The following is a 21,047-nucleotide window of genomic DNA, read 5'->3' as shown; positions in this document are numbered from 1 at the left end:
AACTCTGGTACGGTTCGTTTACGGTGTGAACATGAACCGACCCAATTGCAAGAAAGCACTGCGCCTTTGAGTTAACAGGCTTCCGTAGTCGGAGATTTTGGCATAATGGTTTGTGTTATTGTTGTTCAAGTGCGAAAGAAAATTCCATTCCGGCGCGCGCGCGCTTGTCTGGCCACACGATACTGTTGCGTGTCTTTCTGCGCGTCATGTGTGCGTCATTGGAATGGAATGAATGAATGAGTGTGTGCATCAGGACATTCACATACAGAGCGTTGTCTTTAGTCTAATCGCGCATAGATGCAAAAAAAAAGCTTTTGCAGTTCATATAATGTAACGATAGTTACAATACAATGATGATGCTGCTGCGTTAAACTGGACAAACTTAATCGCAAGCGTTAACATTGACAGCACTTGTTAGCAGTATATACAATAAGAATCTCATTATTTGAATGTGTGAACATGGCCCCTCTCTATGAATCAAAACTTTATACCTTATCCGTCTTCTGCGCAGTTTCTTCATATTGCGTTTAAGTACAGAATAACACAAAATTAGTAAAATAACAAATATTGCAGTATGAAATATCTCCATGCTGAGCCTTTTTTGCACTTCCTGATTTCCCTACTTGAGAATCCTTGTCCAATGAATGGACGACCTTAGCACACGTGTGGTTTTGTTTACAAATTTTGGTTCACTTCCAAAAAGAGCAGTGTGAAAGCGAACCGTACAAAAAAAAAAAAAATAATAATAATTTGGTCCGGACCAAAGCAAGTGAACTATCGGACTTTCCTGGTGTGAATACACCCTTAGACAATTACCTCTGATAACAGATCACTCTAAATTGTAATATGGACTTTCTGTAAAGCTGCTTTGAAATGATGTGTTTTGTGAAAAGCCCTAAACAAATAAACGTGAATTGAAGTGTACGCGGTTTGTGTACCCGCCTATAGGCTCATATTACTAATGCACCCTTTAAATAACACAAAATAAAATACTGCATTGACTTTAGACCAGGTTTCAGTTCACCTCGTTTTCAGACCAGCAGCCCATTGGCGCACAAATGTGCGAAAATGCATTTGCTTTTTAAACAATGCAGGGCGTGAAAAGGATAACTGTGTCGGGCTGAAACTAGCTAAAAACACTTGTCGCTGCATTGCGACGGATGTATGATAGGGCCCTTAGTTTACAGTTACGCTTAAAGTATTCTTAAATGTATACTTTTATAAACTAAAAAGTGGGCCAATTAAGTCCCAAGTATAATTGAAACAGTACACATACAACTTCTAGTACATTGATATACTTACTACATAGAGTATTCTTAAAAATATACTTGAACTTTACTAAAGTATAGCCTACTTAATAAAATTAACTTGAGTATACTTATTTTTTCATAAGGGATATATATAATTGCAAGTGCAAACCTGTGGATGGTTCTATTCCAACATGGGGATAGTTTACAGACTCATGGGAACACGGCATAGTGTATTTAGAGACCATGTTTTCATGTCAAGCTTTCATTTCACTCTTACATGCAAGAAAAATAGTTATAATAGCTAAACAAAATGAGCAAAGATTTCAGTTCATCAATGTAATGGGGACAGGTTAATGCATGAAAGGCCTATGTAATTAAACATAACATCATATCTTGTTTACTATATTACTACAATTTTCTGCTGTTTATATAATGAAACATTCATTGAACATCTAACTTGTAAAAGTCCGCTTGATTTTTTTCTCTCCACAACAACAGTACAAGAAAGATTCCTCACAAATAAGGTAAAATTAAGTGTATTCTAATCCTTTCATTATGATAATAGATGAAAAGCACATTCACTTTGCATTTTAATTCATATTGTGAAATTGAAATCGCAGAATTGTGAGCAATACTGTAGATTTTTTTTTTTTTTTATCACTCTGAAATGTAGCATTGCCAACTGGACATACATGGGGAAAAAATAGTTTTTATCTTTAGGCATTAATTCCTTTTTTATTATTATTAACAGCATGAAGAATCTGTCTGCACAAAATATTTCATTCACAGACTTCAATCTGATTGGTTTCTACGGCCTAGGAGAATGGAGGCCTTTGTTATTTATCCCTTTCTTTCTGATGTTTTTTCTGTCTATCACAGCAAATAGTATTCTCATATATTTAATCATATGTCAAAAGTCTCTGCATTCTCCTATGTATGTACTAATAGGTTTAATGGCTGTTGTAGACTTAATCTCGCCTATATTTTTTGTACCTAACATGCTTCTTAGTTTTTTGTTTAATTGGAGTGGGATATCTCTAACAGGTTGTTTGATACAAATGTTTTGCATTCATTATGTTGGATCATTTCAGTCCACTTTGCTTTTTTGGATGGCACTGGACCGTTACTTTGCAATATGCAAACCTCTTCATTATCATAAATACATGGAAATCCCTAACTTCCTAAAGTTTATTGTTGTGCCAGTAATGAGAAATGGACTCCTGAATGTCACCATGGTCTCTCTGGCTGGAAAACTGTCATTTTGTTTAACAAATGTGATTGATCACTGTTTTTGTGAACACATGGCGTTGGTTCAGTTAGCATGTGGAGATATATCTATTAATAACTTGGTAGGACTATTGTCTGCTTTCCTTATACCAACTGCAGATTTTATTCTCATTACTGCTTCCTATGCTGTTATTTTTATCTCTGTGTTTAGATCTGGTAAGGCCCAGATTAAGGCCATAAACACCTGCATTACTCACATCATTGTTATGACATGTAGTTTGATTTTTGCCCTGATTGCGTTTATGTCATACAGAATAAGAAATAATTTTTCTACCAGTAGTCGTGTATTTGTGAGCACAATGTACTTACTTTTTCCAAGTTGTTTTAACCCAATTGTTTATGGAGTGAGAACAAAAGAAATAAGACAAAAGTTTCTTCAGTTTATTAGAGAAGTAAAAATCTTTCCTTTGCAAAGAAATCCGTTTTTTTTTAAAAAAGATCAACAATATTGCTGATACTGTAACATTTTAAAAAAGGATGTGTTTTGTTAAAGCTATAAAGTTTAAAATGGCCATTTGAAAATATGAAAATATGTAGTTATTAATAAACATACTGTAAACACTGATGGTAATTTACAAGAATGATATCCTTGTGCACAATTTTTGTATACAGAACTGGAGTTATTAACTAAATCAATTAGCAAAAAAAAAAAAAAAACAGCTTTCTCCATCAGCTACATTTTTTTCTCAAGCCTGTCTGATAAAGCCTACTAAATTATAAATATTTTTTTTACTCCATTTATACTTTCTCTTAATAAGAGAAATACAACCTGTTACCTGTATATTTTCTACTGTGCTTACTACAGTATACACACCTCTAAGAAACCAATCTCTATGAAGTAAACAAAACTTACTACCAGAATATTGTAAAAATCAGGTATTCAACCATATAATCATTTTCAGTAATATAGGGTGTACCAAAGCTTAGAATCTGTAGTTATCTGTAATGATAGTCTGAGGTGTAAATTAAGCTTCATATACAGATTTGAGTAAAAAAAACATACATTATTGTCTCCCTCTCCTGGTAGTAGTCTGTATTGCTGGAGCAAAATAACTTTTCCATAAATACACACACATATATATATATATATTTATATATATATTAGGGCTGTCAAATGATTAATCACGATTAATCACATCCAAAAAAAAAAAAAAAATTTTTACATAATATATGTGGGTGCACTGTGTATAATTATTTTGTATATATATAAATACACACACATGCATGTATATTTAAGAAAAAAATATTATTTATATATAAAATATTTATATTTATATATAATATAAATTATATATAAATCTATATACAGTATATACATGAAAATATTTCTTAAATATATGCATATAAGCATGTGTGTGTATTTATATATATAAAATAATTATACACAGTGCACCCATATATATTATGTAAAAAAACTTTTATTTTGGATGTGATTAATCACGATTAATCATTTGACAGCCCTAATATATATATAAATATATATATATATATGTGTGTGTGTGTGTGTGTGTGTGTGTGTGTATGGAAAAGTTATTTTGCTCCAGCAATACATATATATTTCTAGCAAAGCTTTGGCCATGGCAATCATTACCTAAAACAATTGCCTGTGTTATTTTGTTGATGCCATCAGTCATTCATTTTAACAAATATATATAATTTCTTTAAAAACTACATTTTTAGATTGCTTGCATACAGTCTTTTCCCACACGTTCCCACACTGACCCACATATAGTGACGGCCCAGATGCGGCCCACATCTGGCACATGTGGAAAGATGATCTGGCCCACATGCAGCGTGGAATAACGGGTGGGTACATTGGGTGCCTAACTCCTGTTTGCCAGATCTGGGCCACAAGCAGGCCATAGCAATGCCACATGTCAGCCAAGAGCAAAGAAATAAACCAGAACTGGACCTTATCTGAGCCACAAAATCTGTGTATATTAAATGATGTTTTATTAACAAAGTTCGGGAGGAGCACGTTCAGTTAATTAACACGAGTGGAGTGCACCCAGCAATCAATGATAAGAGGTATATATAGATTCAGCAGTCTCACCTCACTCCATTGATACTCCATTTTCACACTTCTAGTCCTAAACACTTACATAGGGGGGAGTACTCTGGGTTCAGGCCAAACTCCGAGCTCGGAGCCCTCCCCCGGACAGCACACCAAATACGCATTAAACCTTATCCACTCTAATTGTATGCAAGTGTGAACTCGTGAAATATGGAGTCATTTCAGCCTTAATAAGCCTGTTAACAAGCAGAATCACTGAAGGAAGGACGAGAACAGAAAAAGAGATGAGCAGAAACACAAGAACTACAACTGTGCCCGTCGGTGTATGAATGAGTGAGTGAATGGGTGAATGTGAGGCAAATTGTAAAGCGCTTTGGTGGCCATTGGGTCTGTGAAAGCGCTATATAAATGCAGTCCATTTACCATTTACCATTTACCAACTGACTTCCAGCCACAGTCTTAGATGAAATCAACTGAAGATAAAAGAAGACATTAAATCTCTCAAGATCTCAGCAGAGGTGGATTAAACAACTCCACAAACAGCTTTACCAGCTTCACTTATTACTGACCAGATTGACTTTTTTCTGTCAGACGTCTACAGAAGGTTTTACTGAGAATTAACCAGGGTTTAACTCTAATGTGTTTCATTTGAAGTCACCATAACAGTGATTAGTGTTTCCAATAGTTATTCTCATTTCTGTTTCTTATTTTGTAATTTTATACACTTTATCTGGTAAGACCCACATGAAGACCATAAACACCTGCATTACTCACATTATTGTTATGGCAAGTAGTTTAATTTTTGCCGTGATTGCATTCAGAATAAGAAATAATTTGTCTACCAGTAGTCGTGTACTTACTTTTTCCAAGTTGTTTTAACCCAATTGTTTATGGAGTGAGAACAAAGGAAATAAGACAAAGGTTTCTTCAATTTATAAGTGAAGGAAAGGTCTCTCCATCTTAAGATATCCAAGTAAAAAAAATATGCTAAAACTATAACATTTAAATAAGGATGTACTGTTTTGTTAAAGTTTAAAATACAGTAGCTGTTATTGTGTAACAACTTTGAAAATATGCACATATGAGATGAATATGAATATGCACACAAGAATGAAATACCAATGTGCACTTTTTTCCATGCAGAACTGGATGGGCTCATAAAGAATTCAAATAAATGCACAGTACACAGCACTCTCTATCAGCTGAAAGGCAGTTTCTAACCACAGTACCTACCTGACACAGCCTACAAAGTACTATATAGAGAATACCCTTTTCAAGAGAAATAATACCTACATTTTCCATTAGTGCATTAGCAGTTCCTGACCAAAATGCTGTATCTGATAGCTTAAAGGAACACTCCGACTTTTTGGGACTTTAGCCTATTCACCTTATCCCCCAGAGTTAGATAAGTCCATACATACCTTTTTCATCTCCGTGCGTGCTATAAGTCTGTTTGACGCACCCACCGCTAGCCTAGCTTAGCACAAAGACTGGATGTAAATGGTTGCAGCTAGCATACTAATCCAAATAAGTGACAAAATAACGCAAACATTTTCCTATTTACATGTTGTGATTTGTATAGTCACTGAGTGTACAAAAAAACAAAGTCACATGAGACCCAGACATATTTTAACCGTATAAATACTGGGAACTATATTCTCTGAAGGCGAAGCACTGCTACTTGGGCGGAGTGATAACCGCAGCACCTGAGACGAGCCGTGGTGAGGAGCAGAGAGCGCGTCTCAGGTGCTGCGGTTATCACTCCGCCCAAGTAGCAGTGCTTCGCCTTCAGAGAATATAGTTCCCAGTATTTATACGGTTAAAATATGTCTGTGTCTCATGTGACTTTGTTTTTTGTACACTCAGTGACTATACAAACCACAACATGTAAATAGGAAAATGTTTGCGTTATTTTGTCACTTATTTGGATTAGTATGCTAGCTGCAACCATTTACATCCAGTCTTTGTGCTAAGCTAGGCTAGCGGTGGGTGCGTCAAACAGACTTATAGCACGCACGGAGATGAAAAAGGTATGTATGGACTTATCTAACTCTGGGGGATAAGGTGAATAGGCTAAAGTCCCAAAAAGTCGGAGTGTTCCTTTAAGCTATATAATTATGATATGATTAACTGCTTGTATGTTTTATATTCTAATCACGGAACACATACAGATGCACTTCAAGCAGAGGTCTAATTTAGCCTGACAGGCTCTGAATCAGAGGTGTCCAATCCTGCTCCTGGAGGGCCAATGTCCTGCAAAGTGTAGCTCCAGCTGCTCCAACCCACTTGCCTGGAAGCTTCAAGTGATCCGAAAGTCCTTGATGAACTGTTTCGGGTGTGTTTAATTAGGATTTGAGCTAAACTCTGCAGGATAGTGGCCCTCGAGGAGTAGGATTGGATACCCCATATCTAAATTCACACAATATTATCTTATATACAATATATGTCAGCAGCACCCTCTGCCCCTCTTAGCTTGATCATCACCTGCCGAAACCACACAATCCAACTCCCTTTATACCTTAAAGGTGTCCTACAGTGTTATGCCCTTTTATGTTAAGTTTAAGTCTTGCTATTGTTTTTGGGGTGTTCTAGGTTTTCATGCTTGACAGTTCAAAAAACGCATTATTTTTCACATATTTTACATTATTGCAGCACCTCTCCTCCCAGTCTGTCTCAAACACACTGTTTAGTTCCTGTTTCGATGAAGCCCCTCCTTCCCGAATACGAAATGTGCTGTCATTACAAAAGCGAGAGCCTTGTAGCTAAACACTTCGGAGCCACAAATAATAAAATATATACTTACAGGTTGTGATCCATAAACAACTTTAAACTTTATCTTTCAGGAGAAACTATTGTGCTTTGCCGTTATTGTACTCTCTTAGGTTCTGGAAGCCATATCTTAAAATATGTCTGTGCCTCAAGAGAAACACCAGTAATGTTTTTTTTTTTCTTAGGCACATATACATTATATATATATATATATTTATTTCTAAAGCACGTTTAAAAACAACACAAGTTGACCAAAGTGCTTTACAGACTCAACTGTACAAAACAAAATAGACAACAACACCTTAAACAAAAAACACAACATAAAGACCACATATAACTAAGAACACTTAAAAGCAGCCGAGAAAAAATAGGTCTTTAACCTAGACTTGAAACACTTGATGGAATCACAGGATCGAAAAAGGAAGAGAATTCCAAAGACGCGGTGCTGCTACCTCGAAAGCACGATCTCCCTTGGTTTTTAACCGAGCTCTTGGTACATTTAGAGTAAAGCTTTGCGGGGATCTAAGTGGTCTAGCCGCAACATGCTGCTGTAACAAACTCGAAATATATACGGGGGCGAGCCCATGTAGACCTTTAAAAACCATTAATAAACACATTTATAAAAGCTACTTAAATGCCCTAATTTAACTAAGGTCTAATCCTGACTCAATCAAAACCCTGTCTGGAAAACCAAGCCTAATGGGCATTTTAGTTATTGACTTAGTTTTGGTCAATGAAAACAGTCACATTTTCGTCATGCTGCATAATGGTTAAACTGATAATATTGATTATTATATATAGTAGAAGATTTATTTATTTTTACATTTCATTTCAACTTTTTCTTTGAGATTGGCAGACAAACTGACAAAGTATGAACTTGTAACTCATCTTCCAGAAGTGGTTCTGTTTGTTCTTTTAGGTAGGCTCGACTCAGAGTGTCTGCGATGTACAACTCCTTTCCAGGCTTGTAACTAACACGTAAATCATATAGCTGCAGTCTCATCAGCATTCTCTGCAGTCTCGGAGGAGCTTTTTGGAGAGACTTTTTGAACATCGTCTCCAAGAGCTTATGATCCGTCTCCACTTGTATACTGTCTTACCATAGACATACTGATGGAACTTCTCGCAGCCATAGACAATCGCCAAGAGCTCTTTTTCTATTTGGGCATATCTTTTCTGTCACTCAGTAAGAGACCTTGAGCCGAATGCAGTCCTTCTTGCAGCAACACTTCTCCCAGACCTTCAGCGCTTGAGTGCACTGACAGCATTATCTCTTTCTTGACATCAAAGTACTTTAACACTGGGGCGTTGCTCACAAGTGACTTCAGTCTTTCAAAGCTCTTGCCATGCTACATCTCCCTCTAGCAGTTTCCTCAACGGAGCATTGATGTCTGACATGTTTGGAACGAACTTGTACAGATACTGAAGCAGGCCTAAGAACCTCATTAGTGCAGCTTTGTCCTCTGGCTCTGGCATGTTCTGTATCGCTCTGACTTTCTCTTTGTCTGGCTTCAACCCTTCTGCAGTCAGAATGTGTCCAACATAGCTGACTTCGGTCATCCTGATCTTGCAGTTGTTTTTGTTCAACTTTAGATTGATGTTTCTGATTCTGTCTGACAATTGTCTTAGTCTCTTGTCGTGTTGTTCCATGTCTTCACCCCACACCAGAATTTCATCCATGTTCACGACTCCATCTAAGCCTTCTAGTCTTTGTGCAATGCATTTTTGAAACACTTCTGGAGCTGACACTTTTGCCAAATGGAAGCCTCAAAAAACGGTATCTTCCAAAAGGAGTGTTGAACGAATAATTTGGAGCTCTCATCATCCAGGGGTACTTGCCAGAATCCATGATTGGCATCAAGCACTGAGAAGACTTTAGCATTTGGCATCTCAGCTACTATTTCTTCAATTGCACGCAATGCATAGTGTTCTCTCTTGATGGCTTTATTAAGATCTTGTGGATCGATGGAGATCCTGAGTTTCTCTGGCTTCACGACTGTAACCATACTATTAACCCAATCAGTGGGCTCGGTTTGCTTCGCTATGACTCCAAGATCTTCCATCCGTTTCAGTTCCATTTTGACCCTGTCCTTTAACGCTATGGGTACTTTTCATGGTGCGTGAATGACTGGAGCAACATCTGGATTGAGCTTTATGTGATGCAGTCCTGGTACACATTCTAAACCAGTAAACACATCTTGATATTCCCTCAGAATGTCAGTTTGGTCTTTGTTCTCTACTTTGTACACTCTTTTAATCAGTCCAAGTTTTGAGCATGCTTCTCTTCCCAGAATTGTTGGTGAATCTTCATCTACAACGTGGAATTCTAGATCAAACTCAGTGTCTTTGTAACCACATTTAAGCCTTACTTTACCCGTTGTCTCCATCGTGTGGCCAGAATATGTAACTAACGTGCATTTGACTTCTTTAGAGTTGTTGTCTTGTTAGAGATTTTCTTAAAATATTTAAATGACAACACGTTGCACTCTGCTCCTATATCTAGCTTAAAGGTAAGTATGGATTTGTTTATTCTGAATTCTTGAGTCCATTTCTTGTTTTCACTTTCCATGGTAGAGACTGTATTCATTTGTGTCAGCCATTTGCTATAGCTGTTTGCTCACTTCGTTGAATTTCTATGGTACCTATAAACAATTCAGCATCTTCTTGTTGTTCTATCTCATATACTTTTTTTCTCAAATCTTCTTGGTTTGCCTTTTTGTTGTGGTGTTTTGCACATGCGGCTAAAATCAGATACGTAATATTCTTTCTTGGCTCACAGTATTCTCTAAACTTCTCTTTGAGGACTTCAAAATCATCCACATCATCATCAAAGTCCATGGTATTAAATACCTTTATGGCATCATCTACCGCCACGTGAAAAAATGTCACAAATTTGACCTTGTCACTCTTTTCTGCAATGCCAGTTGCAATTAGATACAGATCAAACTTTTGAATCCACGTTCCCCAGTTTTGCGCCAGATTTCATTTGAAATCCAAACTGTTAGGAGGTTTCCACTGATCCATAGTTTTCTTCTGACACCATGTGATGTTTTGTGGATGCAAGTTTGAATAATTCACGAAGAGACACTGGTTTCATGCGACTTGCTGTTTCACTGAACTTTCTTATTCTTCTCTTTTATAGGTTACAACCCAACACATACACATCTTTAGACTGAGAGCGCCATCCTCAGGTAAGGAATAATAATACCGTACATCACAGTAAAAAATATAAAGTAGTATACAATATATAAAAGATAACCATTCTTTTTTGGGACTGGGCTAGATAAGGCTCCGGTGTGGCTCTGTTTTGGTTTACTTAAGGCTGATAATCGATACCAAGAATAAAACCTATTCTGTCTCAGGGCAGGGCTAGTTGTGTGTTATTAAATGGATGAGGGTCTGGTTAAAAGCTGGTGTTTATATGCTTTATTAATAGCTGAGAATCGGTGCACCTATTAAAACCAGTTCTGGCCCAGTTCAGGCCCTGTAATGGTTATTAAATGGCTGAGACTTGGGCTAGTGTTGGCCCATGTGTGGTCCATGTCTTCAGTCCGGATCCGAGCCACTACAGGGCCGTCATTCTTTGCGGTATGTGGACCGAGGGAAAAGGGCTTCTGTGGAACAGAGCTGGGCCAGATAAAATTTGCTATGTGGGAGTAAAACCAAAGATTGCCCGTTTAATATACCCCAAATGAATTATATCTCATGTTTAACCACTATCTACATACAATTCCCGAAGGACTGGCCGAGATGACACTGTTCTCTGCAGGTTCATGAGAGCTGAATGGCAGCTGACGGCCTGGAGCTCACATCTCTAAAAACTTTTGTTTTTAGTTGTAAAATAGGCATATGTAGTTATTAAACCTCACATAGGAGACTCATAGATAAACTATGAGTCACATATGTGAGGTTTAAGAACTACATTCTCGCCTAAAAAACTCTTAAAACTACATTATCGTGACACAATAACAGTAGTATTTGTAAATGATATGGTGGAATTGGTAGACCGCCATGACAGTCGCCGCAAGTGGAGTGATACAAACAGTGAAACGGTTGGAGTGCTGATACTGGGGGAATATCGCACGGCTGGAAAAGGCTCCCAGCCAATCAGATTCGAGAACCAGAAAGAACTGTTGTCTAAATATATATATATATATATATATATATATATATATATATTAGGGCTGTCAAATGATTAATCACTATTAATCACATCCAAAATAAAAGTTTTTTTTACATAATATATGTGGGTGCACTGTGTATAATTATTTTGTATATATATATAAATACACACACATGCATGTATATTTAAGAAAAAAATATTATTTATATATAAAATATTTATATTTATATATAATATAAATTATATATAAATCTGTATACAGTATATACATGAAAATATTTCTTAAATATATACAAGCATGTGTGTGTATTTATATATATAAAATAATTATACACAGTGCACCCACATATATTATGTAAAAAAAAACTGTTATTTTGGATGTGATTAATCACGATTAAACATTTGACAGCCCTAATATATATATATATATATTAAAGTATATATACTGTATACATAGAATATAAAGAAGAAACAAAGACTTTGATATATACAACATAGTATGTATTTAATATATTGTAATTTCTACTTACATTTTATCATCAATATAATTTTCTTGCCTTATGTCAATAATCAAGTTTATTTATTTTAGAATTGTGGTTTATCCAGCACATGGAAATTATAATATATCAGTTCACTGAACAATCCATTTTTATTTAAATTTCTTTCTTTCTATCTGTCTTTCTTCCTTTCTTACAAATGTTTCATTCACAAAACATACAAATTATTGACATGTTTCATGCAGTAAGTCAAGGCCTCATTCATATAGAAAGCACATAATCTTTGCAATGTAAAAATGGCTACATTTCCAATCAAGAGTCTTTTGATTTTAGTGGCTCTCCAGCTCAGAGAATTACTGGATGAGTCTTGAAGAATTACTTGATGAGTACAAGTTTGAAATTGTCCATAGAAGATCTAAACGAATAGTTTGCCCCAAAATAAAAATTCTGTCATAATTTATATAACTGCATGATTAAAATTAAAATAGGGACCGGAGCTTTCAAGTTTCCGATATGGCCATATGGAGCAAAATCCTCTTTAAAGAATTATAAAAGTGAGTCTGTACACTTAAATATCTGTTTGTTCTTCTAACAATGCAAATCTTTTTTTCACTGAAAATCTTGGCATCTGCCCAACATCTCCTTGGCTAGTTCAAGTAGTGATTTCTGATTTAACAAGTTTTTTTTTTTTTTTTTATGAATGTAATGTTTAATCTGAATCACACTAAATTATTAATTCGCAAACTTGGCCAAACTTCTTGCTTTCTTTACACAACTGTTAATTGAAAAAGCCTCATACAATATATGGGGTGAATTTTAATGATTATTTTATGGTGCTTTTAAAGCTTTATTGACACTTGAAAGCTGCAGTCCCTATTAATTGTGATAACACTGGAAAAATAACCAGTATATTCAAAATTTCTCCTTTTCTGTTCCACAGAAGATAGTTTTGAAACAGATTTAAGGATACATATACTTTATTCAGACTAGATATTGTAACTGGAATGTTTGTAGCACAACTATTCATTGGTGCTTTGTTTGAGAAGCTTCAATTATGTAAAAATATCATATAGTAATATATTGTCCCTTTGAAGATATATAGGCATTGTTTACAATTAAATGATTTCATAGAAACCCACTTTTACAAACGATTGAAGAGAAAAAAATGTCATAAACGGTTGTTGCATTGTCATGTATCTTATATATATATACCCATAACTTTTACCCATACCCATAACTTTTTAGATTTTGATACATTGGTTCTTTTGAAAAGTGGAAAAAAAGTTCTCAGTTGAGACACAAGACATTATAAAGATTATTCAATTTGGCAGCTTTTTATAATAAAAATACTAAATCCAGTTCCTTTTTGAGTAATTAAAACAGATCAAATTCCATACATTAAATATGGTTTAATACTAAGCCACGGCCCTCAAACTCCTCCTCTGTTCTAATCAAAGGCAGAATCTATGAAACAAAGCAACATTAAAGGCATGCTACCACTGACGTTTGATTTAGCTATGATGAGAAACCATTGCCTCAACCCCAAAAGACCCTCAAATATCCGAGGCACTCAGTGGGTGGCCTATCAACTAAAACCTCACCTTCTAATCGCTTCAACGACAAGGTCACATTTTTCTACACTTAAGTTTTTATTTTACACCCTCGCATGATGGAAGAGACGAATGTGAACAAGAACACAACAACGTCACCACTGTGAGTGTGTTAAAGGGTGTCCCATTTTTCCAGGTTATCTCGAAAGGGTCTCTCGTATCGTCACAACACAGGAAACTCTTATCTGCGCGTCTATCTGTCATTCAGTTTGGGCGAATCGGCACCCTCCTCTTCTTCATCTTTGTCGTCTTTTGCCCCGATCAGTCGTTGCCGAGCAAAGTCCTCGAAGATGATGTCATCATCACTAGGGACAAACAGTCAGAGAAGAATTCAGTTGTTGTGTTTCCCTAAAAGCACTTTTTGCCCTGTGCATTACACACTGTTCTTGTTACTTATAGACAAAAAAAAAAAAAATGACAGAGCTAAAGAATTTGTAGGCAGAAGCTGATTTTTTTGTTCTTTTAGTAGATGCCTTGATGCTTTTGTAGAATTTTTTTTTAATATATAAATTGAATATATATTTAAAATAATTATATATTTATATATAAATAATATTACAATAAATTATACACTACCGGTCAAAAGTTAGGAATAATTACGATTTTATAATGTTTTGAAAGTCTCTTCTGCTCACCATGGCTACATTGATTTGATCGAAAAATACAGAAAAACAGTAATATTGTTAAACATTATTACAATTTATATTTACATTTTTAAATATTTGAAAATATTATTTATCTGTGATCAAAGCTGAATTTTCAGGATCATTACTTCAGTGTCACATGATCCTTCAAAAATCATACTAATATGATGATTTGCTGCTCAGCAAACATTTCTGATTATTATCAATGTTGAAAAAAACAGAAATCTTTTGTAACATTTCTATTTTAAATTAAAAATGCAAGTGGGTCGCATATTTGTCTTTCGCTTCGGAGCCAGATGGTGAATGCTGTTTCTGCTTTATCGCTATCCACTATTGTGTAGCCACGGCCATCTCCCCTGTGCGCTTCGGCACCAGAGAGAGCAACTTCCTAAAAAAGCTAACACAGTCTGACCCTGCATCTTTTTCAAGATGTCATTCAGACCATGTGCTGACGAGAGAGAGGAGCGGGGAGTGGAGCGGTGTGATTTTGAATGGAGTACGGAGCGGATTTTTTTTAAAGTCGGAGCGTCGTGGTTTTCATTCGCTCCGAGAGCGCTCCACTACCGCTCCATCACGAGTACAATTCATGCCAACGGCTCATTATAGAACTGCATTTTTAGTAAGGATTCACACGTTAAACACATTACTCTAGCATGGTACAGAGATGGATCACTCAAATCAGAAAAAAATGAGAAGGATGTGAATGATGACGCCGATGGACATGAGTGGCTGCGGGAGGTTATTTCTCAAGCCTACTGAATATGATCGGGCAACACTATCTCATGAAAGTGCGTATCTATAGCACATATTTTATTTTTTGTGCCATTTATACATAAAAAAAATTTTTGCGTGCAAATGAAATGCACTAAACCCCTTGCCTTGGTTATGATTAGGTGTGTGAAGTGCGTGAACGCCATAAAGTGCGTATCATATGCACGCGAAAACTGCGTATCCTAGGCTTAGGCTATGCAAGCAAAAACAGGTTTTTGGCGTATAAATGGTACGAGAAATAAAATGTGTGACGCACTTTCATGAGATCGAGCTGGATCGGGTGAAAGCACATTTTAAACAGGTAACACTTATTCACACACCCAATCGCTTTCTCACGATTGCGTCTCAATGCATTGCATTCAAAAAATGTAATCTTACAGTGCTGTCGGTTTGATTTCGAACGAGCAGAAAACTGTAAGAAATGTAGTGACCCGTACGTAGATAACTGATGAAAACGTTATTTTCATCTTTCCAAACAAAATATGCTCTGCAAAAAGCAGCAATGATATTTAACTTATAATGCTGATAATGTAATAAGTCATAAGTTCGCACACTATCCAATAAACCACATTGAAACTATTCTCCTAATGATGTTTAAAAAAAACAAATAATAGTAAGCCTATATAGGCTATTACGATGAGGAGAAATTTTGTGAGATTTCAAAGCATACTTAAATAGTTATTCGCAATTTCCTCGGGGAGCAAAGACGGAGCGGTATTTCTGATATCAGTGAGCGAGGAGTGGAGCGGGAGCGGTAAATGGTGAACCCGGAGCGGATCTGGAGCGGAGTGATTATTAAATGCTTGGAGCGCGGAGGGAACATTGTTGCCGCTCCACTCCGCTCACATACTCTGATCGGAGGGTGAGCTAATGGAAGATTGGTATCTCTGGTTGGCCCGTGCTGGTTCTCAGCGCCCCGCCCCGCCCCAGTGCCTTTCTTTCCAGAAGTGCATGATGAGGTCACTAGATCATGGACGGCACCTTTTTCTACCCAAAACCGGTCTGGTGCCTTTTCCTCCCTCACTAACCTCGATGGCGGAGTGGCTAAAGGGTACGTGGAATGCAATTGTGTCCCAAGACGGCTACCCTGTGCGTGTAAGTTCTCATCCGCTCTCACAGGTAAGGCTTACTTAGCCTGCGGAGAAGCTGCCTCTGCCCTGCATGCCATGGCGCTCCTGCAGGTCTACCAGGCCAAAGCGCTCAAGGAATTTCATAAGGGGAGTTCTGACACAGGGGTTATGCAGGAACTGCGTACAGCGATGGACCTCGGCCTACGGGCAACGAAAGTCACTGCACGCTCCCTGGAGCGACACCTGAGGCTGAACCTGGCGAATGTACATGAGCCAAACAGGCAGCAGGCGGCAAAAGCAAGAGGAGCGAAAACAAAAGAGCAAACTCTCCCCTGTGCAGAGGATTTATTAAAAAGGGTTCCCTATCAGTCGGTCACTCTCGACGAACGTAGTGACCGACAAATAGGAATCTCGCTAGAGAGGCCAATCTACTTCGAGTGAAACTAAACGAGCAAATGCACATTGGCGTGCAATCATTTGCAACAGCTGCTCTGCCACGCAGCACGGGTATATAATGAGTAGCAGGTGCGATTGCACTTCAGCTTTTTGCTTCAGAGTCGAGCACTTCGATGCTGATATCTAAACAGAGTATGAACAAGTTTTCAGGATGATCTCACGTGGCTGGTGCGGGCGATACAGCGCGGCAGTGGGGTTGATTTTCTCTCTATCTTTTCTTGCCTGTAAAAAAACTGAGCAAAAACAAAAGGGCTGTTTTCACAGCTGGTAAGGTGCGCAGTGAGAGCGCTGAAAGGCCGTTCTTACGGCTGGTGAGGTCGCCAGTGAGAGAGGCCGCGCACGACAGGTGCACATTCATGTCCGTGTTCGCTGCGACCGTTTCCCTGTGTGCTTCAGCACCAAAAGAGCAGTTCCCTAAAAGAGCTTACACGGGCAGATCATTTCTTTTAAAAAATGTCACTCTACCTGTGTGTTTCTGGATGCGGTCGTTACCTGGGATCCCAGGTTGGCCACGAGCACTGTATCGGATGTTTGGGCATTGAACACACTGAGGCAGCGTTCGTGGATGAGTCATGTACCCATTGTGGGAAGATGATCATCTCGGAGCTGTGGTCGAGACTCTCGTTCCTGCAAAGGGGCAGAGTCCCTGCGCCTCCGCCTTTGATCTAACCTTCCTCTGAGGGTTACTTCAGGCGGTGGTGCAGGTGACCTGAGGATCACGGTGAGCGCACTTCCTTCGGGGAACCAACCCCCTAGGAACCCTCACCCCTCCCACGTAGTAGAGCCAGTAGAGCTGCCAACGGAACGTGCTGGACCATCGACGAGGTGTGTACCAGTCGTTTCCTTCGGTGCTCCCCATGATGAACAGATGTCAATCGCTGCATCGGAGGGTGGGTCAGACTTCTCTGCGGATGACGATTCGTACCCGTAGATGATGGCCATGCTTTCCCGGGCCGCCAAAAGAATCAGGCTCGTGTGGAACCCTCCACCGTGTCCCCAGCCCTCGAGGCTGGACGATTGATATCTCAGGGTGGTGCGCACTGGTTCTCAGCAACCCACCCCGGTGCCTTTCTTCCCGGAGGTGCATGAGGAGCTCATTGGGGCGTGGACGGCACCTTTTACTGCCAGAAACCATCCCGGTGGCTCCTCCTCCCTCAGGCGGCTAAGGGTTACACGCGCATCCCACCAGTGGAGTCTCCCTTCCCGGGCCTGTAAGTACTCGTCGGACTTAACTGGCAAGGTGGGGAAGCCTGTGGGGAAGCCGCCTCTGCCTTATACGCCATGGCGTTGTTGCAGGTCCATCAGGCTAAGGCACTGAAGGACCTGAACGAGGGTGGTCATGATCCCCAAGTTCTCCAAGAACTTCGTGCCGCGACGGACCTCGCGCTTGGTGCGACAAAGGTGACCGCACGGTCGGTGGGTCGTGCGATGTCCACTATGGTGATCCATGAATTGCCATCTCTGGCTGTGTCTGGCTGACATGAGAGAGACTAGGCCTGTCGCGATAATTAAATAACCGTCTGATCACGATTATTAGATCTAACCGCGATTGTTTCAGACAACCGCGATTATTGCGCTCTTTTATAGGCCTACGGCACAAGGGGGAGTCATGGACCAAAAGAAATAGACAAGCACTAATTAAGTTTTCCTGCAACATATTCAAAGTCATCTGAAGCCATTCCAATGCTTAATGTGAGCGACAGAAGTATATTTACATTGTTAAATTAAAGTTCACGGAAACTCGTCTTCCCTCCTCTGCGGCTGTCAATCATTCTCTGTTCAGCATTTAGCACACGACTAGTCCGGTTACGACAGGATGCACGTTAAAACTCTATCCAATATTGTATAATCCAAATATTGTATTTTATGTATTTGTACTTACTTATCTAATGTATTTTTTTTTTTATCTATTCGTCTTTTTTATGTACCATGCACCTTATGCAGAGGCTCCGCAATTTCGTTGTACCTTGTGTACAATGACAATAAAGTATAAAGTAAACAATATGATATATTCACATTATAATGCTTGATCTGTAGATAAAGCGCTGTGGATTTGCATAAAATGACTTTAGTTGGAGTTTATTGCTGTTTCTAAACGACTCGCTATTGTGTCTGTTCACACAGCACATGGACTATGAATTGGCATCAAACGCACAATAACTGGAATTTAAAATTGTGAGGAAACAAATGATCAATAAACTGTTGGACAGATAGACACTAGGATTTATGCGCTTGACATTTCTTTGCTTTGTGTCGTGAACTTTTAAATGCGCACTTGTGCAGCGCTGTGCACTGTCTGTGACTCCATGTTGCTTTAACCACATCATTCTGCACCCACAATGCAAATACGCCATACGTGCTTTGTGCCACTTTGTTTTGAAGTGTATTATCATACTTCATGCATGTCATATTATCATGGTTTTGCGCACTGAAAGATTATTAAAAGCCTATCTTGTTCTGTCGTATCTATTATATCTTGTTGCCCCATTAAAAAGCTGCACAATTTTTTTAACATTTAAAAAAAGCATCTTTTAATTTTATATTATTTGTGTGTAGTATATATATTATTTACATTGTTAAATAAAAGTTTGTCTCCCCTCCTCTGCGGCTGTCAATCATTCTCTGTTCAAAATTTAGCACGCATTATAATTCTTTACTTTTTATATTTTTATTTTATTTTACCTTTATTTTACCAGCGGGGAAAAATCACATTGAGATTGCAATCTCTTTTACAAGTGAGCCCTGACCAAGAAGGCAGCACATAGAGGATACACTTTAACAGACAACAAGTAACAAACAGACAGGGACAGGGTTTTTTTTTTTTACTTCCATATATAAATATAAAATTGTTAAATGTATGAATACATGAATGAATTTTATAAGAGTACTAAAAGTAATGTGTCATCTGTTTTTCTTAACATGTTTAGATTTTTATAAAATTACTGTGCAGATTTTTTCAAGAATTACTTTTTGCTGCTGATTTACAGGTCCTTCTCAAAAAATTAGCATATTGTGATAAAGTTCATTATTTTCCATAATGTAATGATAAAAATTAAACTTTCATATATTTTAGATTCATTGCACACCAACTGAAATATTTCAGGTCTTTTATTGTTTTAATACTGATGATTTTGGCATACAGCTCATGAAAACCCAAAATTCCTGTCTCAAAAAATTAGCATATCATGAAAAGGGTCTCTAAACGAGCTATTAACCTAATCATCTGAATCAACTAATTAACTCTAAACACCTGCAAAAGATTCCTGAGGCTTTTAAAAACTCCCAGCCTGTTTCATTACTCAAAACCGCAATCATGGGTAAGACTGCCGACCTGACTGCTGTCCAGAAGGCCATCATTGACACCCTCAAGCAAGAGGGTAAGACAGAAAGATATTTCTGAACAAATAGGCTGTTCCCAGAGTGCTGTATCAAGGCACCTCAGTGGGAAGTCTGTGGGAAGGAAAAAGTGTGGCAAAAAATGCTGCACAACGAGAAGAGGTGACCGGACCCTGAGGAAGATTGTGGAGAAAGACCGATTCCAGACCTTGGGGGACCTGCGGAAACAGTGGACTGAGTCTTGAGTAGAAACATCCAGAGCCACCGTGCACAGGCGTGTACAGGAAATGGGCTACAGGTGCCGCATTCCCCAGGTCAAGCCACTTTTGAACCAGAAACAGCGGCAGAAGCGCCTGACCTGGGCTGCAGAGAAGCAGCACTGGACTGTTGCTCAGTTTTGCATGTCATTCGGAAATCAAGGTGCCAGAGTCTGGAGGAAGACTGGGGAGAAGGAAATGCCAAAATGCCTGAAGTCCAGTGTCAAGTACCCACAGTCAGTGATGGTCTGGGGTGCCATGTCAGCTGCTGGTGTTGGTGCACTGTGTTTTATCAAGGGCAGGGTCAATGCAGCTAGCTATCAGGAGATTTTGGAGCACTTCATGCTTCCATCTGCTGAAAAGCTTTATGGAGATGAAGATTTCATTTTTCAGCACGACCTGGCACCTGCTCACAGTGCCAAAACCACTGGTAAATGGTTTACTGACCATGGTATTACTGTGCTCAATTGGCCTGCCAACTCTCCTGACCTGAACCCCATAGAGAATCTGTGGGATATTGTGAAGAGAAAGTTGAGAGGCGCAAGACCCAACACTCTGGATGAGCTTAAGGCCACTATCGAAGCATCCTGGGCCTCCATAACACCTCAGCAGTGCCACAGGCTGATTGCGTCCATGCCACGCCGCATTGAAGCAGTCATTTCTGCAAAAGGATTCCCGACCAAGTATTGACTATTGAGTGCATAACTGAACATAATTATTTGAAGGTTGACTTTTTTTTTTGTATTAAAAACACTTCTTTTATTGGTCGGATGAAATATGCTAATTTTTTGAGACAGGAATTTGGGGTTTTCATGAGCTGTATGCTAAAATCATCAGTATTAAAACAATAAAAGAACTGAAATATTTCAGTTGGTGTGCAATGAATCTAAAATATATGAAAGTTTAATTTTTATCATTACATTATGGAAAATAATGAACTTTATCACAATATGCTAATTTTTT

At 38.3% G+C, this 21,047-nt stretch overlaps 2 protein-coding genes across 2 annotated transcripts in view; one reads left to right on the top strand and one right to left on the bottom strand.

Moving 5' to 3' along the window:
- The first annotated feature begins 1,767 nt into the window (after positions 1-1,767).
- LOC130095946 (olfactory receptor 52K2-like) lies at positions 1,768-3,014 on the top strand. Its single transcript, XM_056262555.1, has 2 exons — positions 1,768-1,774; positions 2,002-3,014. The coding sequence occupies exon 2, from the start codon at positions 2,003-2,005 to the stop codon at positions 2,990-2,992; it is 990 nt and encodes a 329-aa protein (XP_056118530.1). The 5' UTR covers positions 1,768-1,774; position 2,002; the 3' UTR covers positions 2,993-3,014.
- Positions 3,015-12,772: 9,758 nt separating this feature from the next.
- arrb1 (arrestin, beta 1) overlaps positions 12,773-21,047 on the bottom strand; it is a 56,641-nt gene continuing 48,366 nt past the window's right edge. The window contains exon 16 of the mRNA XM_056262554.1: positions 12,773-13,855. Coding sequence (XP_056118529.1) covers positions 13,744-13,855 — 112 coding nt within the window. The 3' untranslated portion in view covers positions 12,773-13,743. The remainder of the gene's footprint in view (positions 13,856-21,047) is intronic.

Source organism: Rhinichthys klamathensis, unplaced genomic scaffold, assembly GCF_029890125.1.
Source record: "Rhinichthys klamathensis goyatoka isolate OS25496 unplaced genomic scaffold, OSU_Roscu_1.1 h1tg000194l_1, whole genome shotgun sequence".
NCBI lineage: Eukaryota > Metazoa > Chordata > Actinopteri > Cypriniformes > Leuciscidae > Rhinichthys > Rhinichthys klamathensis.
Note: the sequence above shows the minus strand (reverse complement) of the source record. Positions and strands in the feature narration are given on the sequence as shown.